The 21,174-nt window shown below is 45.0% G+C and overlaps 2 protein-coding genes across 3 annotated transcripts in view; one reads left to right on the top strand and one right to left on the bottom strand.

Moving 5' to 3' along the window:
• Nucleotides 1-8,007, bottom strand: part of COL4A5 (collagen type IV alpha 5 chain) — a 139,588-nt gene extending 131,581 nt beyond the window's left edge. The window contains exons 1-2 of the mRNA XM_058196543.1: nt 7,688-8,007; nt 7,543-7,561 (exon numbers count right to left, since the gene is read on the bottom strand). Coding sequence (XP_058052526.1) covers nt 7,543-7,561; nt 7,688-7,770 — 102 coding nt within the window. The 5' untranslated portion in view covers nt 7,771-8,007. The remainder of the gene's footprint in view (nt 1-7,542; nt 7,562-7,687) is intronic.
• Nucleotides 8,008-10,204: 2,197 nt separating this feature from the next.
• The window catches only part of COL4A6 (collagen type IV alpha 6 chain), a 199,797-nt gene continuing 188,827 nt past the window's right edge, over nt 10,205-21,174 (top strand). For both annotated transcript variants that reach the window (XM_058196534.1, XM_058196536.1), the window contains exons 1-2: nt 10,205-10,508; nt 10,648-10,699. In XM_058196534.1, the coding sequence (XP_058052517.1) occupies nt 10,498-10,508; nt 10,648-10,699 (63 nt within the window). In that variant the 5' untranslated portion in view covers nt 10,205-10,497. The remainder of the gene's footprint in view (nt 10,509-10,647; nt 10,700-21,174) is intronic.

Here is a 21,174-nt window from a genome sequence, read left to right as displayed (position 1 = left end):
TGTCGTCTGGCGACGCCCAGGGGAAGGGCCTTCTCTCTGGGGGCTCCCACCCTCTGGAACGATCTACCCCCCGGACTTCGTCAGCTTTCGGACCTTCGGACCTTCCGCCGCGGGCTTAAAACATACTTATTTAATTGTGCAGGACTGAGCTAGATTTTAAATTTTGGGTTTTAAATTGGGTTTTATTTCTATTTTTAATTGGACGGGCTTTAGAATAAGTTTTTTAAATGTTTTATATTGTATTTATATTCTATTTATCTGTTTTTAGTGCCTGTAAACCGCCCTGAGTCCCTTGGGAGATAGGGCGGTATATAAATATGATTAAATAAATAAATAAATAATAAATAAATTCAATTGTTAAATTAAATAAATTCAATTGTAGTCACAAGTCAAGGATTACTTCCATTGTTTTTCTTCTGTTATATTTTTTCCATTATATTTCTTTTTTCTTCTGCTCTAGTCAGGCTTTCTTGTTTCTTACGATATTGTTTTTCTACTGTGGTGTATCATGAGCCACCCAGAATTATTTGGAGTTGAGATGCATCAAATTTGAGTCAGGTAAATTCAATCAACCCTCTCTCCCTCCCACTTTGACTGTTGCTGATAATAACACTTGATTTGCAGCAAAATATTATCATGAATAGTATTCCTACCGAGAACCTCAACTACAGGTAGTCCTTAACTTACAACCATTTATTCAGCAACAGTTCAAAATGACAACGGCACAGAAAAAAGTAACTTACAACCAATTCTCGCACTTATGACCACTTCAGCGTTCCCGTGGTCATGTGATCAAAATTCAGGCCCTTGGCAAGTGGCATGTATTTACAGTGGTCACAGCGCCCTGGAGTCCTGTGATCGCCATTTGTGACCAATCCCGCCGGCTTCTGACAAGCTGGATTCATTTAGCCAGCAACAATTGCAGTGATTTGCTTAACAATCATGGCAAAAAGGGCCCTCAAATTATATGCAACTCATTTAAAGACCACTTTGCTTAGCAATGGAAATTCCCAATTGTGGGAATTGTCCCTGTAATGAGCCATGCCTCTTTTTAGGTGATTCTGTTGACTCTCCACATCCCAACTAAACTTAAAAGGTGCTCAAGGTGGGTGTTTCCTAACTTCCCCTGCAAAGTTCTGCACTTCTAAACTGAATACATTTTGAATTTAGGAGAGCCAGTTTGGACTAATAATTAAGGCACCAGGCTAGAAAGACTGTGAGGTCAAGTCCCAACTTAGCCATGAAAGCCAGCTGGGTGATTTTGGGCCAATCACTGGGAGATGGTGAGTTCTAGTCCCACCTTAGGCATGGAAGGCGTTGGTTGACTTTGGGCCATTCACTGGGAGATGGTGAGTTCTAGTACCACCTTAGGCATGGAAGGTGTTGGGTGACTTTGGGCCATTCACTGGGAGATGGTGAGTTCTAGTACCACCTTAGGCATGGAAGGCGTTGGGTGACTTTGGGCCATTCACTGGGAGATGGTGAGTTCTAGTACCACCTTAGGCATGAACCCATCTGGGTGACTCTGGGCCAGTTTCTCTCTTAGCCCAAATCACTTCACACAATTCTCATTGTGGGGAAAATAGGAGGAGAAGATGTATTGGCTATGTTTGCCACCTTGGGTTGTTTGAAAAATAATAAAGGCAGGGTACAAATGAATAAAATTAACTGAATAAAATAAATAATAAAAATAACATAACATAACATAAAATAATAACCTAACCTAACCTAACATAAAATAATAAAGTAAAATAACGTAAAATAATAAAAGAAAATAACATAAAATAATAAAAAAATAAATTATAAAAGAAAATAAATTATAAAAGAAAATAATAAAAGAAAAGAAAAGAAAAGAAAACAGCCCAGAGTGAGCAAAGTAACAAACTAAGCTTAACTCAACTCACAGAGTGGTTTTTATGGGGAAAATAGGAGGAAGAAGATGTGTTGGATATGTTTGACACCTTATTTGTAAAACAAATAAATACAAATAATAAAGGCAGGAAATAATAAAAAAAACTTGGACAGCCTCAGTCCGTGGGTTCTCTGCAATGGCCATAACAGCTGAGGAATTCTGGGAATTTAAACCTAGCTTCAAGATAGCTTCTTCTATCCCAGGGCTGTCAAACTCCAGGCCCGCAGGCTGGATCCAGCCCAAGAGGTGCCTAGATCTGGCCCACGGGGCTGCCTGGAAACAGCAAAGGACTGACTCGCAGTGCCTCTGCCAGCAAAAATGGAGCTTGAAAGGGCTGCGGGTGGCCCTCCTGGCTCCATTTTCGTCCGCGACGGCCTCCTGCAACTCTCTGACAGAGGGCTAGCAAAACAAACGAAAAACAGAACAAAAAGAGAAACGTTTCCCCTTTTGCATTTGAGCATGCAAGAAGGGACAGGAAAGGAGAAAGAAAAAGAGCAAAGAGAGGAAGAGAGCAAGGAAGGAAAAATAAGGAAAAGAGGGGAAGGAAGAAGAAAGGAGAAGGAAGAGAAGGAAGGAAGAAAGAAAGAAAGAAAGGAGATTATAATGAGTGAGGGAAGGTCTGAGGGAAGTCCTGCCCCAGCACTTGGCTACAACAGGTACCCCTGATACAAGTGACATTGAGCTGGCCACGCCCACCCTGGCCACGCCCACCTCGAGGTCAAACACAACCCTGATGCTATGAACCCTGATGCTCAAACTATGAAATCGAGTTTGACACCCCTGCTCTATCCCTTAAAGCAGGGGTCTCCAACCTTGGCAACTTTAAGCCTGGAGGACTTCAACTCCCAGAATTCCCAGCGGAGTTGAAGTCCTCCAGGCTTAAAGAACCTAACTTGAACCTATAAAATAGGATCCCTAGCTTCAAAACCAGCGCTTTTCACAAGGCTTGAAGGAAAGCCACATTTTTACTGGCTCAAGAGGTCCACAAGACCCAAATGGCAAGCGAGGACCCCCTCCCAAAGTGGGTGGGGCCAGGGACTAAAGTGGGTGGGGAATTGTAGGAGTGAAATACCAGACCTGCACAAGAAAGGCTGGTGGGCTACACGGGGTCTACAGGTCCACCGCTTCAGCAGGACTGGAGAGAAACAGCTTCAGATTGTCTTTATCTTATTTGCAGGTAGTCCACAACTTACAGCCATTCATTTAGTGACCGTTTGAAGTTACAATGGCACAGAAAAAGCAACTTACGGCTGTTGCAGCATCTATATGGTACACGGTCACTCACGCTCTGGTTACGTCTAGGTTGGATTACTGCAACGCTCTCTACATGGGGCTGCCCTTGAGGTGCACCCGGAGGCTACAGTTAGTCCAGAATGCGGCTGCGCGAGTAGTAATGGGAGCCGCTCGTGGCTCCCACGTAACATCACTACTCCGTAGTCTGCACTGGCTTCCTGTGGTTTTTCGGGTGCGCTTCAAGATTTTGGTTACCACCTTTAAAGCGCTCCATGGCTTAGGACCCGGGTACTTACAGGACCGCCTGCTGTTACCCTATGCCTCCCACCGACCCGTACGCTCTCATAGAGAGGGTCTCCTCAGGGTGCCGTCTGCCAAACAGTGTCGGCTGGCGGCCCCCAGGAGTAGGGCCTTCTCTGTGGGAGCAGTGACGCTCTGGAATGAACTTCCCCCTGGCCTACGTCAAGTGCCTGATCTTCGGACCTTTCGTCGTGAGCTTAAAACACACCTATTTATTCAAGCGGGACTGGCATAGTAGTGTTGAATTTTAAATTTGGGGTTTATTAATATTTAAAAATTTTAAAATCTAAATTTTAATTTATCAGCCTTTATAATCTGCTATGTTTTAAATGTTGTTTTAATTGTATATATTTTGTTTTATCGTTGGCTGTACACCGCCCTGAGTCCTTCGGGAGAAGGGCGGTATAAAAATTTAATAAATAAATAAATAAAAATATGGTCACGCGATCAAAATTTGGACCCTTGGCGAGTGGCATGCATTGATGATGGCTGCAGTGTCCTGGAGACAAGGCAAGCCATCCTCTGACAAGCGAAGTCAAATATTTATTTATTTAGTGTATGGCAAAAATAGCAAAGTCAGTGGGGAAACCAGATAGGCTTTTACAACCGTGTTACTAACAACTTCATAACTGCAGTGATTCACTTAACGACGGTGGCAAGAAATGTTCCTAAAGTGGGGCAAAGCACACTTAATCACTGTCTCATTTGATGGCAAACATCAAGGGCTCAATTGTGGCTGTAAGTTGGGGACTACTGTATTTATTAATTTAGTTACTTATCAAATTTATTTGCTGTCCATCTTGCAGCTTACATCAGGATAAATGACATATAACTATTATAAGTAAAGAAATAAACTAAAATCACAAAAATTAAAACAAGTTAAAAACATTTGGATTTGGAAGGGAGAGATGCATATGCCTGCAGAGAGCTTAGCAGAGGGAGAGAAGAAGATTGAGCCCAAAATTTCTCTTGTTGAGTGAGAAATTTGTTAAAGGAGTTTTGCCCCATTTTACAACTTTTTCCCCCACATTCGTTAAGTGAATCACTGCAGTTGTTAAGTCAGCAGTAACACAGTTGTGAAGTGAATCTGATTTTCCCATGGACTTTGCTTGTCAAAAGGTCACAAAAGGGGATCACATGACCCCAGGATACTGCAACCGTCATAAGTGTGAATCAGTTGTTAAACATCCAAATATAAATCACATGACCATGGGAATGCGGCATTGGTCGTAAGTGTGAAAAAATGGTCATAAGTCATGTTTTTCAGTGCTGTTGTTAACTCTGAACATTCACTAAATGAACTGTTGTAAGTCGAGAACCGTATTTTTTTATCTTGATTGCATTCAGCACTGGAAGTCAGAAATAACCTAAGAAAGGCACCCAGAGCAGGGTTCTGCAAACTTGGCTCTTTTAAGATTTGTGGACTTCAACTCCCAGAGTTCCTCAGCCAGCTTTGCTTTGCTGGCTGAGGAACTCTGGGAGTTGAAGTCAACAAGTCTTAAAAGAGCCAAGTTTGCAGACCCCTGACCTAGAGGATAGCACCAAGCCTTGCAGGAGAAAAGTAGCCTGGGAAATGCAGCTTCTTCCCTCCTTCCCTATCTTAGAAAGCTGCGGCCCCCAATCTTTTGGGTACCAGGGACCGGTTCTATGCAGAGGTTTTGAAATGCAGTTTCTTCCCTCCTTCCCTATCTTAGAAAGCTGCGGCCCCCAACCTTTTGGGTACCAGGGACCGGTTCTATGCAGAGGTTTTTCTGAGGACTGGAGGGGACTTGGTTTCGTGTGCTGCCTGCATCCCGTGGATGGGGCTTCACTTGTTTCCATGGACCGGGTTCTGGCACGCCACGGCCTGGGATTTGGGGATCCTTGTTATAGACTACCAACACTGCTATAGAAATATTTCAGATTAAGAGATCTGGCTTATGCTCAGCTCTGTTCCTCTATCTTACAGACAATCTTTCTTCTCACAGCTGCCGTCCTTTCCTCACTTCTATGCTTCACTTAGAAACCAGTTTGCCATATATTATGGGGGGAGGGGAGCTGGGGGTGGAACTTAGAGGGGGAATGTGGAAGACATGGGAAACTGAAAGCGATAGTTGGCCTGTTCCAAGACATCTCAAGGCCTTGGTCCCGAGAATGGAATGCAGCACCTATCTATCTACCAACCACAACAGGCACAGTTAGCAAAACATCTTCTCTAAATGTGACTGGACAATGGGAAGACAACGAGGGGGGTGGCTTGGGGAAGGGAGAAGTTTAACGTAGTGATTTTTGCTCTCGAACTTCAGTTCTGGCTTCACATTCAACCCTTTGGCTTTTAGTAAATGTAACCTTTTCGCCTCAAATGGACTTACAAGCTTGCTTCTTTCCTAAGGGACCAAGTTTGTGCCAGGTCTCACATTTCCACTCAATTTTGTTCATAATTTCAAATACTGGTGACCACATCAGTGTGACTCATTCCTGCTGTCTCAACCATGTACTGGGATCCCCAACGCAGGTGTTACAAACACAGAAAAACAGAAATAAGGCTTTACAAACAGAAGTGGGGTACAGATTCCCTTTCTCTAAAGCTAGGAATTTACACTTTATTATGCGCTCAAATTATGCAGAGTAGATAGTTATACAAAGAATGAATTAATTTGATCCCCACCCATACTCCATTGCAAACCCTGGGAATTTTAGTCCAGAGCAGATGCCAAACTGAATGGAGTACTTTGCCAGCAGCTCCATGTTACTTTTATTACAAATCAGAGGCCTGCTCAATTTAATGAGGTTGACATCTGAATTAACATGCGCAAAGTCAATTATTGGATCAGATGGAAACTCCTTGCAGGGAATGGAGCACTACGGAATAAGATAGCCAACAATTTCCGTAAAATCCCAGCAAACATTAAAGAAATTATGTTTGAACAGAATTAATATTAGTTCATTTTGATCTGTCTTCAAGGAGCTCAGTTTTGGGGTTGAGCTATCTGTCCACAACCAACAAATATACATTATTTTGATAACACGCAAGACACGGGATGAAGTTTTTTGCCTTAAATGACAGGGCTTTCGCATGGAATGGGGGGCGGGGGGGCGAGGGGGGAAGCAAAACTTGTTAAGGAGTAACTAAGCATTGTTAAAACATTTCAGTCTGTGGTCCCAAACCTAAGAGAAAAACACACATCCCAAACTAGACCATAAAATGAGATGACTAATTTCCCATGCATGTCATTAGATATTTAGGGGAAAGGTGCAAGACAAACATCTGGCTGAGTTTTCATTCCTGAAAATAAATAACAAACAAGAGTTCACTACGGATATTGGACCAAAAGTTATTTCAAACATGCACCGCTGCATTCTAGCCCCCCATTCTGCTTTCCATAATGACCATGGCAATTAAATGCTACCTTAAAAGGAGAGAGAACATTAGTTAATAATACCTATTATTTCAAGGGGGCCTGTTAATAAATTACAACTAGGCATAAGGAGAAAACAACTATTTTGACAATTTCTGTGCAAGGCAGAAGAGGAAATACAGTTAAGAGGACGGGAGGAGAGATTAAACAGCTGGTGAAGTACACATTTTATAGTTTCCAACTCGTGGACACATTATTTTATAACCCCTCCAAGCCATCACAGCACTAACATCCACTGGTTAAGTGTCGTCAGTGGGTCATAAACAGAAGACACACATTTGCTAACCTACAAGGACCCAAAGCAATTTCAGTCCATCTTCCACCTCCTCAAGAAGTCAAACTTTTATCAACTATCAGAAAGTGGAAAAGGATACAGCCAATTTAAGATCCATATTAGGGGCAGGGGGACAGAAAAGTGCCATATTTCATTTTGGTGCCCACCACCCTTTCCCTCTTGAGACCCCAAATGAACTTTTCCAAAGTTTGCACTTTTCCTCCAGCAGCAGTTTAGATGGGGAAGAAGCTTCGCACACCCACCCGCTCCTATGCACCCGCTCCTATACACGCACATAGCAAAGCCATACATACAAGCATGTCCACTGGGAAAGGAAAGGAAGCATCTTAAAATTCAAGGACTGAACTATGCCCAAGTGCCCCCCCCCCAACGCCCGCCTTTTAAGACCAGCATCTCCATCTTACCTTAAGACACCCTTGTAAACTGTGGGGAAAGGAAAGGGGTTCAGATCGGAAGGGCTGCCGCCTCCCCTGGCATCCTCATTAGCTGGAGCTGGATCAGCGAGGCAGGGCCACCTCCCCACCCCCCCACACCTTCACTTTCACTTACTAGAAAAGCCACTTGGAGAAAGTAAATTTTGCACCGAAGGCAGTTAAGACAAAACCACCCGTGCCTTTGTTTGATAAGGACATTCCCGGGAGCGAAGACTAGGAGGAGAAGAAGGGAAAGGGAAGCTGCCTTGATGCGGCCACCTGAAGGAGCCAGTTATGGGGTGGGGGGGAGAAAGGCAGCCCTCCCCCCCCATCTCTCTCCTGCCCTTCTCGGCTCCCCCGCGAAATGCAAGCCACTCCGCTCCAATCTGTGCGCGTTACGAAACTGGGACCCACGGATGTCCCTTCTTCGCCATCTCTCCTGCCGCCTTCTTCTCCCCCACCTCCACGCCGGCTTTTTCACTCCTTGGGACCCGGCAAGGGCGCGCGGCAGGCTCCGACCCCTTCCCGCGCCCCCTCCCCTTTCCCAGCCTTCCTTGCACCCGCTCGCCCCGGAGCCTATTTTTAAAACCAACTTTGCCCAACTTTTCCGGGGTCTGCAGCCCGTCACTTGGCAGCCCCCCCGGAGGCGAAAGCCGAGCCTTCCTCTCGTCCGGCCGCGGCCCCAGCCCGGCTCAGCCCCACCCGGGCGGCTCGGACCGGCGTTTTCGGCCGCCCCCCCGCCCCGCTCTCCCCTCCGGGGTCATCCGAAGGGAGCCGAGCACCCACCGCAGCCTGGGCGTCCCAGGCGCCGAGTCCCAGGGCGAGCAGCAAGAGGAGGCGACGGGCGCCCGGGCGCAGCTTCATTCTCCACCTCCTCCAGGAGCCCCGCAGCCTCGCCGGAGCTGAGCCAGCCTTCGCCCACCCCAAAAAAAGAAAAAAGGGAAAAAAAAGGCAAAGCAGAGGAGGATGAGGTGGGCAAGGACTGGGCAGGGCTGGGCCGGGCGAAGCGGCTCTGGGCGCCCGCCTCCGCTCCCGCCTCCGCCTTCCCCGGCTCCGAGCTCGCCTTCGCTCGGGTGCGCGGTCGCGGCCCTCCCTCCCTCCTTCCCTCCCTCCGCGCCCCCCTCTCTGGGGACTACTTTCCCTGCCTCTCGCCTCCTGGCCTCGGCCCGGATTCATGCGCCTCCCGGCCGGCTTGCCTTCGCCGCTGGCGGATGGGATTTGTAGTCCCGCGGCTGAATCTGGACTTGAGTCGCTTATAAGGCCACCAAACTCCGAAATCCGGATTGGTTTTTTTTTAAAAAAAATAAATAAATATTTTTTTTAAAAAGCCGTGATTTCGCCCGGGCTCAGCTACCCGGAGGCTGGTGCGTTGAATTGGGAAACCTTGAGAGGGTTTTGCGTGCAGTTTGGGGACTCGGGAGGCGTCCTGGCTCTTGTGGCTTGAGCCGCAGGCAAAGAAGCCGTATATTATTATCCTGTCCTACAAATTTAACCCGGGTTAGTTCCTTTTGGCGAAGGAGGGGATAGGAAATTATGCACCGGCAGGAGATTCAGAGAACTTGCCGGAGGAAGAAAAGTTGCTTCTCTGCGCAAAGTTCTACTCCGATGAGAAACGGATCCGTTTCCCCCCCCTTCCGACGACCCAGGTGTCCGTGCTTAAGGAAACCGGGGCTGAGCGTGACTCGCTTTATGAACTTAACCTCCTCAAGCTCAACGAAACGCTAATCCACAAACGAGGGTTGTGGGAACCCTCTTTTGTGGATGAGCGTTGTCGTTGGGGTTGTTTTAAGGAAACCGGCGGGAGAATCGCAGCCCATCTTCCGTAGCCCAGGTTCACGTGCAACCAAGAACTTTCCTACAACCAGCGGGGTGAGCGGGATGGGGTCAAAGACTCCAGAATAAGAGTCTGAAAATCCTAACAAGGATCCTGTCCGGGGCAAGTCCAGAAAGTTTTCCCAGTGGGGACCCTGAAGGTTTTGCAGCCTCCCAATGTGGGAGCCTTGCGCCGTAGAGCGGAGCGGAGGGGGGGGGCACCCCAACGGCTGCCTTCTCTCAAGCGCTCCGTCTCGCTCCCTTCCACAACGTCCATATATTCCCTCCTGTTGAGAAAACCGGACAGTCCCGCCAAAGCGCCAGTGAATGAGAGCAGCCTTTGGAGCTTTGGGGCCTTTGAGAAGTTGGAAGACTGAGCCCCCCCCTTTCCCCGAAGACGCTGACGGGAGGGGTCGTGCCTGAGGCTCAGAAGACCCTCCTCTCCCCTTTATGTTTGCATTCCCACCAGATCCTCGCCGGCAATTCCCCCAACCACCTGTTCCCCGACCAACTTGGTTCGCAAGATGCGCGGCTCCCCTACATGGGGATGCCAAAAGTTAGCCGGAGCCCAGGTGAGACAGCCGACTCCCTTGACTGTGGGAGGGGGAGGGGTCGTCTCTGAGACGCTGCAGGGAGCCCAGAAGCCCCCCGAAGGCCGACCTGGCGAAGGGGGCGGAAAGCCCCCCTGGATCTTAAAGGAAAGGGGGGAGGAAAACCCGCTGAGCGAAAGGCGCCCCGCTCAGCCTGGTTCTCTGCCAGAGGCTGCGGGCACACGCACGTGTGGACGGACCGAGCCGGAAACGGGCACGCGGGCAGGGGGGGAGAAGCGGGGGGAGGCGAGGCCGAGGCGGCACTGCGGCTGCTTGGAGGGCGGCGCCTCCGCCCTTCGTCCCCCGCCCCCGTCGCCTCTCGGCCGCGCGGCTTCGGCGCGGAGCGATCGCCGGGCTCCTTGCGGGGCTGTCTCCCCTGTTGCTTGGCGAGGGCGGAGACCGCTCTTCACGTGTCCTGGCCGCGCGTCCACACGACCCGCCCTTCCCCGCTTCCCTGGGGCGTGGGGTCTGGCCGCCGAAGGGGCTCCAGAGACGCGTTCTCCCGCGGGGTCCAGCCGCTGCCCCGCCGCTCGGGAAAGGCAGCATGTTCGCCGGGTGAGTGCCCAGATCCAGAGGAAAGGAAACCGGGTGTGTGTGTGTGGGGGGGGGGGGGGCAGAATATTGGGGGTCGCCTCTGCCGTGGGAAAGCGTGACATGTTGACCCCCCTCCCCCCTTTTTTTTTGTGGTTTGCAGCGCGCCCGTGTTGCTGATCGCCCTGTGCCTGGCAGCGCATCCCGTCCGCGGGGTAAGTCTCCCAAATCAGGACCAAGAGGGTCGGAGAGCGCGGGAGGGTCACGGGCTGCTTGGGGGAGTCACATCCAAGCCCCCTCCCCACTTCGGCAGGAATCCTGTCACGGCGACTTGGCCCCTGACCCCTGAGGACGGGAGGAATCCGTGGGCTCCTCCGGAGGAAGGGCGAGGTGGGTGGCAGGAAGGAAGCAAGGAAAGTTGGCACACCTTCCTTGCCACTTGAAGAAGGTGCAAAGTTGGGATCCTAGGAAAAGTGGCTGGCGGGGAGGGGGGAGAGTGGGGGGGGGCAAGGGCCCAAATGTGATGTGTGGGGCTCAGTCCCCGCTTCCCTGCTGCCTGGGGCTGGTTGGAGGGTCGCCTCCCCCTGCAGACCACTGCAAACTCCCAAAGCAACAGCCTCCTCTATCAAAATTGGGAGGAAAGGCACAAATACGTGGTATTGTTTTTTCTGTTGGAGCACGTGGACTTGGCTGAGGTCCAAACTGCTTAAGGCCACCTCCTGTCAGTTGCTCCCTTCTAAGCCTCTACTCCCAAGTAAGCTGCACAAGGAGCAGAGACTGGCAGGTCTTTCTGTGACCTGCTTTGTCCTCTGGGGAGATTTCCCTCCTTGCCTTCCTGGCTCTGTGTTTCCTTGACCTCTGCTTTTTCTCCTTTTACTCCAGGGCCTAACTTAGCCCTCTGAGCCTAAATGCTCCCTGGAGCAGGGTTGGCCTGCCAGGCTGGGCCAAAGCGAGGGTTGTGATTCTGTATCCAACACAAACACACTTGCAAAGGTGTCAAGGAAGAAAGGCCCCACTGGAGTGAGAACTGAGAATTTAAGATCTCTCTCCACTTTTCATCCCTTGGGGGTTTCTAAGCCCCATTGGTAGGAAAAGGGGGATCCCAAATATCCAAGATTATATGATTTCCTGCTTATAAATGGAAAATGGACTGTAGATAGTGTTCAACTTACAACCATTCGTTTAGTGACTGTTCAAAGTTACAACAGCACTGGAAAAAAGTGACTTACGACCATTGCAACGTCCCCATGGTCATGTGATCAAAATTCAGCTTGGCAAATGACTCTTATTTATGACAGTTACAGTGTCCCGGGGTCATGTGATCCCCTTTTGCGACCTTCTGACAATCAATGGAGAAGGCAGATTCACTTAACTGTGTATTATTAACTTAACAACTGCAATGATTCAATTAACAAGAAAGGTCGTAAAAATGGAGCAAAACTCACCTAACAACTGTCTCACTGAGCAATAGAAATTTTGGGCTCAATTGTGATTGTAAGTCGAGGACTACCTGTCTTTCAGGATACTACTTTCCTGTGTCAGGAATATGCGTTCGTTTATTTGTTTTGTATTTACTACTAGTTCCCAGGTAAGTTTTGTTAAGGAAACAGAAATCCCCATTTTTAAAAATCTACTCCCCCTAGAAGGACAGCCATTAAGTGGAGGGATTTATTAAGTTGTTGCTGATTTCTGTGTATCAACCTTTTACAGAAATCAGCAACAACTGATTTCAACAGTTGTTGCTGTTATGTTACAACAACAGTTATAACAACAGCTTACAGTTATAACAACAACAACAGTTATAACAACAGCTTACAGTTATAACAACAACAACAGTTATAACAACAGCTTACAGTTATAACAACAACAACAGTTATCACAACAGCTTACAGTTATAACAACAACAACAGTTATAGCAACAGCTTACAGTTATAACAACAACAACAGTTATCACAACAGTTATAACAACAGTTATAACAACAACTTGCAGCTACAATTGAACCCAACATTTATGTTGTTAAGTGAGAAATGTATTAAGTGAGTTTTGCCTCATTTTATGACTTTTCTTGCCACATTTGTTAAGTGAATCACTGAAGTTGCTAAATGAGTAACATGGTTGCTTAGTGAATCTGGCTTCTCCATTGTCTTGGCTTGTTGGAAGGTCGCAAAAGGGGATCCTATGACCCCAGGACACTGCAACCATCATAAATATGAGTCAATTGTTAAGCGTCCAAATGTAGATCACGTGGCCATGGGGATGGTGCAATAGTCATAAGTGTGAAAAATGGTCGTAAGTCACTTTTTTCAGTGCTGTTGTAACTTTGGTCATTAAACGAACTGTTGTAATTCGATGACTACCTGTACTAAATAAGGCATTTTTTTAAAAAAAAAAAAGCCACTGGTGGCTTACAAGCTCTATTATGAATACGTTTAGGGTAAGATTTTCTTTGAAATAACTAGGAGCTTTCTGGGTCTAAGTATTGAGCTCAGCAACTGCTTGAAGCTGTTAAGTTTTGGCTATTCTGAACTCTGGTAGCAAAATGTATTGTGCCAATTTTAGTTGTGTTCACAAAGCATGTTAGGCAGTGGTGGGATTCAAAACTTTTTACTACCGGTTCTGTGGGCATGGCTTGGTGGGCGTGGCTTGGTGGGCGTGGCAGGTAAAGAATACTGCAAAATCCCCATTTCCTCCAGATCAGCTGGGACTTGGGAGGCAGAGAATAGATAAGGGCGGGGCCAGTCAGAATTTTTACTACCGGTTCTCCGAACTACTCAAAATTTCCGCTGCCAGTTCTCCAGAACTGGTCAGAACCTGCTGAAACTCACCTCTGGTTTTAGGGGCTAATTTGTGGTTAAGTCTTGGCTTCTCTAGTTAGCTAAAGGTCAAGTATACAGGGAATCCTTGACTTACGACAACAGTTGAGCCCAAAATGTATGCTGTTAAGTGAGAAATTTGTTAAGTGAGTTCTGTTCCATTTTACGACTTTTCTTGCCACATTTGTTAAGCGAATCCCTGCATTTGTTAAACTAGCAACACGGTTTTTAAGTGAATCCGGCTTCTCCATGGACTTTTGCTTGTCAAAAGGTTGTAAAAGTGGATCACCTGTCCCTGGAACACTGCAACCGTCATAAATATGAGTCAGTTGTGAAGCATCTGAGTGTAAATCACATGGCCATGGGGATACTGCAAGGTCATAACTGTGAAAAATGGGCATAAGTCACCTCTTTCAGTGACGTTTTAACTTTGAATGGCCACTAAATGAACTGTTGTAAGTTGAGGACTATCTGTATTGCGTGAACCCAGCAATTGGGTAAATTCATTTAGCCATTATCCATATATGTGAGGCTTATGTGGGCAAGTACAGTCTCGGTAAGAGATTTTCTTCACACATTACTTCTCATTTTCCCTGAAACGGATCCATTGTCATGCTTTTTTTTTTTTTAAATCGGGCATATAAACATGAAATATGGTACTGAAATGCATGCAAAAATGCCTGTGTTTTTTTAAAAAAAGTTCAATAACGCTTTTGTATATTTTGTCTGTATTCGTACAATCTTCTCCAAATCTTTGGGCCAGAAAATTTAACTCAGCATGAAATGACTAGGTTTCACTTCCATTTCAGGTGTTCAGCCCTATCAACTGGGCTTGTTGGAAGTTAATTTCTCAGTATCTGGAGGACGGCAGATTTCCTGCTTAGGCCTCATGAAGTCCGTCACATAAGTGAAGTGTGCAATGACACAATGATGTATGCAATAGTGTTTTGACACTCTCGTGGCTTCTGACAGGGGCTTTCGCCTCTGGAGAACCATCACCTTGTACTGGGTAGAATTACCTTCTGCAAAGGTTACGGCAAACACACTGTTTACAATTTACAATTTACGATCGCAACAGAGGCCAGAATAGTGATTGTTAAGCAAACTGGTTGTTAAACAAAGGTATCATATGACTGCGCCGATTTTACCACTTTTTTGCAGCTGTAGTTTAAACAAATCACTCAGTTTCCCATTAACACTCGAAAGCCAGCTGAGAAGGTCACAAATTGCAATCCTGTGACCTGTGACTCTACAATGGTTGCAAATATATGCTGGTCGCCAAGTGCCCAGATACAATAACAACAACAACAACAACAACAGAGTTGGAAGGGACCCAGGAGGCCTTCTAGTCCAACCCCCTGCCCAGGCAGGAAACCCTACACCATCTCAGACAAATGGTTATCCAACATTTTCTTAAATTTTTCCAGTTTTGGAGCATTCACAACTTCTGCAGGCAAGTTGTTCCACTGATTAATTGTTCTGACTGTCAGGAAATTGTTTTTCTTGCCCAAATGTAGAACCTTACTTTTTTCACTGTTGAATTTCATTTTGTTAGATAGCGCCCAATGTTCAAGTCTGTCAAGATCCTTCTGTATCTTGAACCTATCTTCTGGGGTGTTGGCTATTCCTGCCAGCTTGGTGTCATCTGCAAATTTGATGAGTTCCCCGTCTATCCCCTCGTCCAAGTCATTGATGAAGATGTTGAAGAGTACTGGGCCTAAAACAGAGCCTTGGGGTACTCCACTGCATACTTCCATACTGATCATGTGACTGTGGGGATGCTCTGACCGTCATAAGTGTGAGGATGTATCACTATTTTTCAGTTCTGTTATAGCAGGGGTGTCAAACTCGATTTCATTGAAGGGCGCATCAGGGTTGTGTTTGACTTCAGGGGGCAGGGGTGGGCGTGGCCAACTTGACATCACTCCTGTCGAGGGCGCTGGTGGTGGCTCGAGAGCTCTGCCAAAGAAAACAGGCTCCTGAAATCCATTTTCACTGGCAGAGGATTGCTGTGGCAGCCGAAAATGGAGCTTGGGAGTCCATTTTCACTAACAGAAGCACCGCGGGCCAGTCATTCGCTGTTTCCAGGGCGGCCCCACGGGCCAGATCTAAGTACTCTGCAGACTGGATCCGGCCACCGAGCCTTCAGTTTGAAACCCCTGTGTTATAGCTTTGAACGGAGACCTGTGTTTAACATACAGAATCTGTGTGTTTAACACACAGAATCATCTATTGCAATGTCCTTCCTGTTAAGGACTTCTTCACCTTCAAGAGCAATAATACAAGAGCAAACAATAGATTCAAACTTAATGTCAACCGCTTCAAACTTGATTGCAGAAAATATGACTTCAGTAACAGAGTTGTTAATGGAATACACTACCTGACTCTGTGGTCTCCTCTCCAACTCCTAAAAGCTTTAACCAAAAACTATCTACCATTGACCTCACCCCATTCCTAAGAGGACTATAAGGGGCGTGCATAAGTGCACAAAAGTGCCTACCGTTCCTGTCCTATTGTTTCCTTTCGATATATGTTCCTGTATATAATGTTATGACAAAATAATAATTAAACGGATGCTGAATGAATGATTGTAAATCCAAGACTACCTGTAGGGGGTTTCCTATATCAAGCACCTTGATTTGGGCTGCAGTAGATCACCAAGCGATCGTGTTAGTCATCCATTCAGACAACTGTGACCAACTAACCATGGTTGCAGTCTGTTGGGCAGCTTGTGTGTACACATGCAAGCGTTAATATGTTACAAACAAGCTACAGCGTTTTATTTCCTTTCTGCTGTAGAAGGCTCTTGATGTGGCTCTTGGTTGACTGTGTGTTGCACCCGAAGACAACAAAAAATGGGTTTTTGTAACTCAAATCTTGTGCTTCTCCATTTGTACAACCTTAATAAAATCAACTTAGCGAGTGTAACAATCTAGATTTAACATGTGCATATAGGTAATTCTTGACTTACAGCCACAGTTGTGACCAGAATTTCTGTTGTTAAGCAAAGCAGTTGTTAAATGAGTCACGCCTGATTTTACGACCTTTTTTGTTAAGTGAATCATGGTTGTTAAACAAGTCCATCCTCCACCATTGATTTTACTTGTCAAGAAGGTCCTGAATGGCGATCATGTGACCCCGGGATGCTGCAACCATTGTAAATACATACCAGTTGCCAAGCACCTGAGTTTTAATCACTGGACAGTAAGGACATTATGATGGTTGTAAGTTTAGTACCGGTTGTAAGTAACTTTTTTCAGTGCTTTGCAACTTCTAATGGTCGCTAAATGGTTGTAGATAGAGGACTACCTGTATGTCAAGCATCTAGGTATTTTGCCATTTGCTTCCAGACAGGATTTGCTTATTAATTTGCCTCTATTTTATTTTGCCTCTAATTTGCCCAGCTATCTGTTTAAATTATGGTTCAGGATGTTGCATGAAACCAGCCAATACGATTAACCCAGTTGACTACAATGAAGTAAACATGGTTAAACAAGTTCTTGAAAATGACCCACTCTTCCACACAAGTGGAAGAGGGTATATAGTAAAATTCAGGAGCATAAAGTTGCAGATTTTGGTAGAGATTACAAGAGCAGCTTTTTCATTTACATTTGGGGTTAGTATAGGCAAATGACCATCTCACTCTAGGAAAAACATTAACTGCTGATCTATTAAAGGCCTTGAAAAGCCAGATTAGTTCTTGAAAAAAAGTTATAAATTAGCTCCGATATAACTCAATTATACTCAATTTTCAATTATACATGCTGAAATTTGATAGTGTGATTTTAATTTAATTTTAATTGAATTGAATTTAATTCATGCTGAGAGTTATGTATATCCAGAATATACCTTTCACCTCTCAAGATTTAGCCTTCTTCAGGTGGGGAAACTGAGTTTATAGCCCTGATTTGTCAAGCATTATGCACCCCTGATTTATGGTTAAACATATAGTGCGCTCTCATTAATCATGAGTTATTTAATTAGTTTAATATACAGTAGATTAGTTGTTAGATTCCAGAACCTCTATTGGGGTAGTCATTTTAATTTGCAATATCGATAATTCATGATTGGTTTAATTATACATGGGTGGTCTCTAAGGTCAGCTCCTATTCATTTTAGTTTTTTGCTTGTTTTGCTGGATTCTGCCTCTCTTCCTAACCTCAAAAGAGTCTAGTCCAGGGGTCTGCAAACTTGGCTCTTTTAAGACTTGTGGATTCAACTCCCAGAGTTCCTCAGCCAGCTTCTGAGGAACTCTGGGAGTTGAATCCACAAGTTTTAAAAGAGCCAAGTTTGCAGACCCCTGGTCTAGTCAATTTCCAAGTCTGGTCAAAATTGACTAGCCTGCATTGACTAACCAGCTGTTGGTTTAGTCCAGGGGTATCAAATTGGCGGCCCAGGGGCTGGATGCGTCACATGCAGGCCACACCACCCTGGCTCTGCAAAGGCAAAAAACATAGCCATATGTTGCGATACATCATGTGACGTGATCAAGTTTGGCACTCGTGTTTTAGTCAATTTCATTCCTAATGGAATTTTTTTCTTTTAAAAATGTAACCTTCCTAGTTACTGTTCCAAAAATAGCATGCCCCAGAAGTAATAGGGTGGGTCAAAATTTGGCCTAAAATCTGATATGTTAAAATATTTTATTGGAAAAGACTAATGTGTGCAAAAAATGATAAATGATTCTATTGCAAGGACTGATATTTATTTTGCTAACTGCCCTATGACTTCTGGGATACCCTACATAGACACATAAATTCATCAACTTAGCTTTATATTTTTAGTAAATATAATTGTAATATTTCTTCCTTACAGTGGTTAAAGAAAGAATGTGTGTACTCCAGTGGATCAGTAGCTGTCTGTTGTATACATGAGTTGTTTATGTCAAGGGGAACATAGTTTATTCTTCAGTGTTGTGTCTACAAGGGAAAAATGACAAGATATGTCATAAAGTAGTTGATGTGATTTATGTCATTGCATTAAATGTCAGGTTGCAAGTATACTAAGTTGCATTCTTTATGTGAGGGTATCATGACTCATGCCCCGTCATGATGTCCTCACAGCAGTAACCTACTAACTCAGTTCTGTTGAACAAATCCCTTTGAAATTAATTAGTTTTCAGTTTATATATATATATATATATATATATATATATATATATATATATATATATATATATATATATATATATATATATATATATATATATATATGACATTAGAGAGTTTAGAGTCCTGGTGCTCAGTCTGGTTTATCAAATTTATAGGGCCATCCATCTCACAGGAAGTGACTCTGAGTGGTTTACAGCAATATATGCATGTATGTATGCAATAAACATGTCAAAATAAAATAAAAAAGTTTTATAAAACCATAAAACATGAGTTTAGATCCGTAAAGGAGCCACCTCAAGATTTCATTGGTCCACCATTGTGCCTACCAGGCCAGGTCTTGAGGGACTTCTAGAAAGAACATAGAGATGGAACTAACCTCACTTTGAGTTGGGTTGGGGATGGGTGGGTGAGAGAACATTCCATAGATTTTTTTTTCACCTGGTTTCTTATATTGAACCAGGACATAAACTGATTTGCAAAACAATTGATTCAGCTCATGTGACAACCAGTTTATCTAATCAGGTTTTATCAAATTACTTACCATTGGCTGGATTCCCTCATTACACTGAACCCGTAATGAGGTTTAATTAGAGCACGTGTGAACTCAGCTGCATAATATATCCTTTTACACCATAACTGGTGGGGTGCACAAGCATTCCCAGGGCATAACCGTTTTAGTTCTGATTTCCTCTGCTTTTCCCCCCCCCCACTATCTGGACATTTTATGAGTTTGCAACCCCCAGGAAAAGTCATTTGGATGGTAAAAAGTGGGCAGGATATTTTGCACGAATGTATGAGATGACCAGGTTAGGCCCAAGGGAGGGGTCAAGCGTGCCAACTGTCTGAAGTCCCTCTGTGCCCAAAAAGTACTTAAGTCTAGAATTCCTTGAATTCCATTGACTCCTATCTAGTGCCAATTTGACTGGACCCTTAGTAGTTCAGATACTTGTATATAGTAGCATGAAATAAACCCATAGTACTTTTGGATCCTATCCTGGTTTCTTGCACCTCATGTTAATAGAGAATGGAAGGACCATGCAGGGACCTGAGTCTTAACCCACTGAGGCAGAAGAACCAGGAAAAAAACTCCAAACCAGAGCTGGATTGCAATCCGGTAGCATCTTAAACCTCAGAAATTGAGTCCTTGAAGCTTGGCTAGATTCCATTATGTAATTTAGCATAAACTGTATGTTGCTCCACTGTGGAGCCTTTGGTTCAGCTGCTGCACAAGTCTCAAAGTTTTGCTGTCCTGGACTTCACCTCCCACACTAGCCCAGCTTCTGAACTTTTCTTGGTTTGCAGGCCTCTTGCCCCTGCAGTTGTCTCGTTCTGGTCCTATTCCAAATGAGAAGAGAGAACGCTTGTTCCAGTCCCATTATTTAAAACACCCTATTATGGGGTTACAAATAAATTCCACTGATGGCTGACAGTAAGCAGCTTTTCTTTGGACAGAAGGCCTCTTCAGGCCCTCTGCTTGGTGAATTTGGAAAATGTGATCTTGGGGGTAGGCTGGGCCTTAGATCCAGATGTTTCTGAAGTTGTCACTTGCGGTGTCATAGTTGGTTTGCAGGTGTGGGTGAGTGTGTTTTGCTTCTATTCTTATACAGGCACTTCAGTGGACAGCAGTGTAGTGGCCAGAAATTTCAGGATTAGATAAATAGTATCTGGGGAACCCAGATTTTTTTAACCCAGGCATTTTTAAAAAAATATAAAGACGTCTAAAATTTTATGAGATTGTGAAGAATTGCTCTTCGTTCTAGTCAACAATGAAGGATAAGGATAAGGATAAAGAGAGATGATGGGTTGTCTTGGTGGCGTAGTGGTTAGAGTTCAGTACTGCAGACTACTTCTGCTGACTGCTGGCTGCCTCCAATTTGGCAGTTTAAATCTCGCCAGGCTCAGGGTTGACTCCGCCTTCCATCCTTCTGAGGTGGGTAAAATGATGACCCAGATGGTTGGGGGCAAGAGGCTGACTCTGTAAACCGCTTAGAGAGGGCTGTCAAGCACTGTGAAGTGGTATATAAGTCTAAGTGCTATTGCTATTGCTTAAATGGCTTTGAATCTTAAGATCAGGATTCAGAAATAGGTAGCTCAAAGAATGTCTGATGCTGTTAGAAACCTGCCCAGATCTATGATCAGGCTCACATACAAATGAAAATTCTGTAGCAGATTAGAGGGCATGTTTTTGCTTTTCTCCAAGGAGGAAAAAGTCCTCCATCACTTTCTCCAATTTGGCGTGCATAAGTGCATTTGCGTGCCTACCGTCCCTGTCCTAATATTCCCTTTTTTACTTATTCTTTTCGTGTATCCAAATGATGTTTATACTTTTACCTGTTATCTTATATATGATTGACAAAATAAATAAATAAATAAAATAAAAGATTTTGGAAGTGATTCACCATTGTCCCCTGCCTATGTCTGAGAGACAGAGAGTGACTGAGCCAAGGTCACTCAGCTAGCTTTGTACTCAAAGCAAAACTAGAAATCACAGTCTCCCAGTTTCTAGCTTGATGCCTTAACCACTGCTCCAACCTGGCTCTCTATAACAAAATCTAGATATTTTTAAAACCATTAAGTGGCCTTCTCCTGTCACTCTTGCTCCCTTCTCCTTTGTCTAGAATCAATGTGGGATTGTAAATTCTCAACAGCCTCGGAGTCCTCTTTCGTTGGGGGTGTTACTTGGAACCCTGACATCTGGCTTCTTCCAAAGTTTCCCCCAACAGATGAGACTATGTAAATAATAATTTAAATTCCGTTGACTAGGA

This window comes from Ahaetulla prasina, chromosome 11 (assembly GCF_028640845.1).
Source record: "Ahaetulla prasina isolate Xishuangbanna chromosome 11, ASM2864084v1, whole genome shotgun sequence".
Taxonomy (NCBI): domain Eukaryota; kingdom Metazoa; phylum Chordata; class Lepidosauria; order Squamata; family Colubridae; genus Ahaetulla; species Ahaetulla prasina.
The sequence above is the reverse complement of the archived record's forward strand: the minus strand, read 5'-3'. Positions and strand labels throughout refer to the sequence as shown.